The 5000-nt window shown below is 42.7% G+C and overlaps 1 protein-coding gene across 1 annotated transcript in view; it reads left to right on the forward strand.

Annotated features, from left to right (window-relative positions):
- Positions 1–684, forward strand: part of LOC311302505 (uncharacterized protein) — a 1218-nt gene extending 534 nt beyond the window's left edge. Inside the window, exon 5 of the mRNA XM_084428448.1 lies at positions 233–684. Within this exon, the coding sequence (XP_084284574.1) occupies positions 233–415 (183 nt within the window). The 3' untranslated portion in view covers positions 416–684. The remainder of the gene's footprint in view (positions 1–232) is intronic.
- Positions 685–5000: the final 4316 nt, after the last annotated feature.

Genomic DNA, 5000 nt, shown 5'->3' on the forward strand with positions numbered 1-5000 from the left:
ACCCTTCATGAGAAGGACAATATAGACTCGTGTGCTGACGCCATTTCTCCTGGAGTCAGACGATAGATTAATGTGAACAACGACTTTTAGCATCGGGGAACATTTTCCCTGTTCAAAGCTATCATTAACTAACTAATCACCTGATGTGCTGAGAGCTGATGATGATGATGTGCTGAGAGCTGATGATGATGATGATGTGCTGAGAGCTGATGATGATGCTCTGGTTCCTCAGGTGCTTCTTCTGCTTCCCGTGCGTGTGGATTCTCCCAGCATGGGTGTGATGGAGGCCAGCGCTCCGGTTCCCGATCCGGCTCCCGATCCCGGCCCAGGACACCTGCAGGTCCCGCTCTCCACCTCCACCTCTCCCACTGCTCACACTCACGGGGACACCGCAGCACACACACACACACTCTGAGGAGCATCAGGACACCAGATCTCTCTCTCTCTCTTATCTGATATCAGGAAGTGTAACGTTATTCCCTGATTCCTGGAAACTGTTTTGTACTGATGTATACAACACGGGTTGCTTTAAAGCAGGTGGAAAACTGTCATTATTCAGCTCAAATTATTCAGTGCTATATATATTGATTTTTAAAACTTTAATATCTAGTTGTGGCATGAAACTCTAGATGGCACTGCTGATTGGTTGCTGTTGCATCCGCGGCCAATGAGCTGGAGCTGAACGTTCAGACAAATGTGTGTGTGTGTGTATGCATGTATAGTTATTATAGCTAATAAAGTTTTAAATATGGATTTTTAAAACGCATTGCTTCAATTCAGAAGGCCTTTATTAACCACTGGAGCCGTATGGATTACTTTTATGATGATAGATGCACTTTTATGATGGATAGATGCACTTTTATCATGGATAGATGCACTTTTATGATGGATAGATGCACTTTTATGATGGATAGATGCACTTTTATCATGGATAGATGCACTTTTATGATGGATAGATGCACTTTTATCATGGATAGATGCACTTTTATGGACTTTAAAACAGAAACGGCCATTCACTACCTAGGATCACTTAAGGGCGAGTAAATTATTGGGTAATTTTCATTTTTGGGTGATCTATCCCTTTAACCACAAATTATTGGTTTGGAAATCATCAAAATGTAAGCAAATGAACTTTGCTGTGTCAGAAAAACATCACAGACAGAGTGTAGTTTTGGCAGAATATGGGAAGGTGTGTGTGGACTGATGAATCGCAGTGAAATCTCCAGAAATCTGCTGAGAAAAAAAATCCTAAAGCAGCTTCAGCACAAAAGTTATGCGTTTTAAAACAAAAACACACTAGTGTAAACAGGGCCTAAGACTATCTTCAATATCCTAACAATTAACACCCTAGCAACCAATCAAAATAACCTAGCCTAGCAACTAAAGGAAAAACTGCCTCAAACTTCAGGTTTTTAAACTAGTTCAGAGACTTATAACTCTTTCAAAATCAAATTAAACTATCCAGCTAGCTAGCTTCTAAAACTACAACCTATTCAAACTCAAAACTTTGACTTAATGCTATTAAGTTTACTTCAAATGTGCTGGTCAGGCGTTCTCAAGCCTACGTAAACTTTATCTAGATTTGAGTTTCTGACAGCTGAAGTAATGCGAGTTTGACTGCGAGAAACACAAACACATGCGAGACACCAGGCTGAATACTGCTTATCATGTTTCTATTATTTGCTTTGGAGTAACATTGAAATGAGATGGAAATTCTGATTGGTCATTCTCAGGATGTGAGACCTCTGCATTTCCTCTCGGAGTGCGTGACCTTTGACCTTCAGTGACTTTGTTTATTTACATTTACGTTTGGTGCAACCCACATTCCTGTCTTCATCAACTAAATTTAATTGTTTATTTATTGATAACGGTTGTTTCCCGTGGGAAATATCCTAGTTTTAATCTATAATCATGTATAGAATCATGGGTAAAAGTATTCATCTTAATGAGAAATTAGTGTATTTTCTCTGTGACACAAAGTTCTTCAAGGTTCAAACTGTAGAGCTTCATATTTGTTTCTCATAAGTGTACATTTTCTTTTAAAATGCAGATTCCTTGGTGTTTGGATCACATGTGTTTGTAAAGCAGATTTGAATTATTAAACTAACAACTATTAAATATTGACAATATCTATAAAAACGGTAAAATTGTACATACATGTGCGTTTACATGCAAAAGAACACATTTTTGTGTTAATGTGATTATGGCGTAAGAGGAACACTAATGTAAAGTGACTGTATATGTTTCCACTGATCTTTAATGCTTACATTTACATTTAATCATTTAGCAGATGCTTTTATCCAAAGATCCACAAATGAGGAGAGCAACAGAAGCAATCAAATCAACAATAAAAGATGTGTCTTCATCAGTTTGTTGACTATGGCTAAAGTCTCAGCAGCTCAGGTTGAGTTCAGCAGGTCATTCCTCCAGCAAAGAACAGTCCAGGTGAAGGTCTGTGAAAGTGATTTTATGCCTCTTTGAGATGATGCACCAGTAGTGAGTTTAGGTATAGGAGAGCAGAGCCAGTGGTTGATCTGCAGGAAAACATCAGTGCCATGTTTCTGAATGTCAGATCCTACTGAGAAAATGTAGATGGAGAAGAGAAGCGGTCAGATTTCGGACAGATTTCCCTAGATGGGAAAAAATGAATGACAGATCCTAGTGATGACATGTAGATGTAGAAGAAAAGCGGTCCCAGCACTGAGCCCTGAGGCACTCCAGTAGCTAGATGATAACAGTGATGTGAAAAACCATGTTTCTGAATGACAGATCTGGTGATGACATGTAGATGGAGAAGAGAAGCGGTCCCAGCACTGAGCCCTGAGGCACTCCAGTAGCTAGATGATAACAGTGATGTGAAAAACCATGTTTCTGAATGACAGATCTAGTGATGACATGTAGATGGAGAAGAGAAGCGGTCCCAGCACTGAGCCCTGAGGCACTCCAGTAGCTAGATGATAACAGTGATGGGGAAAACCATGTTTCTGAATGACAGATCTGGTGATGACATGTAGATGGAGAAGAGAAGCGGTCCCAGCACTGAGCCCTGAGGCACTCCAGTAGCTAGATGATAACAGTGATGTGAAAAACCATGTTTCTGAATGACAGATCTGGTGATGACATGTAGATGGAGAAGAGAAGCGGTCCCAGCACTGAGCCCTGAGGCACTCCAGTAGCTAGATGATAACAGTGATGTGAAAAACCATGTTTCTGAATGACAGATCTGGTGATGACATGTAGATGGAGAAGAGAAGCGGTCCCAGCACTGAGCCCTGAGGCACTCCAGTAGCTAGATGATAACAGTGATGGGGAAAACCATGTTTCTGAATGACAGATCTGGTGATGACATGTAGATGGAGAAGAGAAGCGGTCCCAGCACTGAGCCCTGAGGCACTCCAGTAGCTAGATGATAACAGTGATGGGGAAAACCATGTTTCTGAATGACAGATCTGGTGATGACATGTAGATGGAGAAGAGAAGCGGTCCCAGCACTGAGCCCTGAGGCACTCCAGTAGCTAGATGATAACAGTGATGTGAAAAAACATGTTTCTGAATGACAGATCTGGTGATGACATGTAGATGGAGAAGAGAAGCGGTCCCAGCACTGAGCCCTGAGGCACTCCAGTAGCTAGATGATAACAGTGATGGGAAAAACCATGTTTCTGAATGACAGATCTGGTGATGACATGTAGATGGAGAAGAGAAGCGGTCCCAGCACTGAGCCCTGAGGCACTCCAGTAGCTAGATGATAACAGTGATGTGAAAAAACATGTTTCTGAATGACAGATCTGGTGATGACATGTAGATGGAGAAGAGAAGCGGTCCCAGCACTGAGCCCTGAGGCACTCCAGTAGCTAGATGATAACAGTGATGTGAAAAAACATGTTTCTGAATGACAGATCTGGTGATGACATGTAGATGGAGAAGAGAAGCGGTCCCAGCACTGAGCCCTGAGGCACTCCAGTAGCTAGATGATAACAGTGATGGGGAAAACCATGTTTCTGAATGACAGATCTGGTGATGACATGTAGATGGAGAAGAGAAGCGGTCCCAGCACTGAGCCCTGAGGCACTCCAGTAGCTAGATGATAACAGTGATGTGAAAAAACATGTTTCTGAATGACAGATCTGGTGATGACATGTAGATGGAGAAGAGAAGCGGTCCCAGCACTGAGCCCTGAGGCACTCCAGTAGCTAGATGATAACAGTGATGGGAAAAACCATGTTTCTGAATGACAGATCTGGTGATGACATGTAGATGGAGAAGAGAAGCGGTCCCAGCACTGAGCCCTGAGGCACTCCAGTAGCTAGATGATAACAGTGATGGGAAAAAATGAATGACAGATCCTAGTGATGACATGTAGATGGAGAAGAGAAGCGGTCCCAGCACTGAGCCCTGAGGCACTCCAGTAGCTAGATGATAACAGTGATGGGGAAAACCATGTTTCTGAATGACAGATCTGGTGATGACATGTAGATGGAGAAGAGAAGCGGTCCCAGCACTGAGCCCTGAGGCACTCCAGTAGCTAGATGATAACAGTGATGGGGAAAACCATGTTTCTGAATGACAGATCTGGTGATGACATGTAGATGGAGAAGAGAAGCGGTCCCAGCACTGAGCCCTGAGGCACTCCAGTAGCTAGATGATAACAGTGATGTGAAAAAACATGTTTCTGAATGACAGATCTGGTGATGACATGTAGATGGAGAAGAGAAGCGGTCCCAGCACTGAGCCCTGAGGCACTCCAGTAGCTAGATGATAACAGTGATGTGAAAAACCATGTTTCTGAATGACAGATCTGGTGATGACATGTAGATGGAGAAGAGAAGCGGTCCCAGCACTGAGCCCTGAGGCACTCCAGTAGCTAGATGATAACAGTGATGGGAAAAAATGAATGACAGATCCTAGTGATGACATGTAGATGGAGAAGAGAAGCGGTCCCAGCACTGAGCCCTGAGGCACTCCAGTAGCTAGATGATAACAGTGATGGGAAAAAATGA

This window comes from Rutilus rutilus (assembly GCF_951802725.1).
Source record: "Rutilus rutilus genome assembly, chromosome: 13".
NCBI lineage: Eukaryota > Metazoa > Chordata > Actinopteri > Cypriniformes > Leuciscidae > Rutilus > Rutilus rutilus.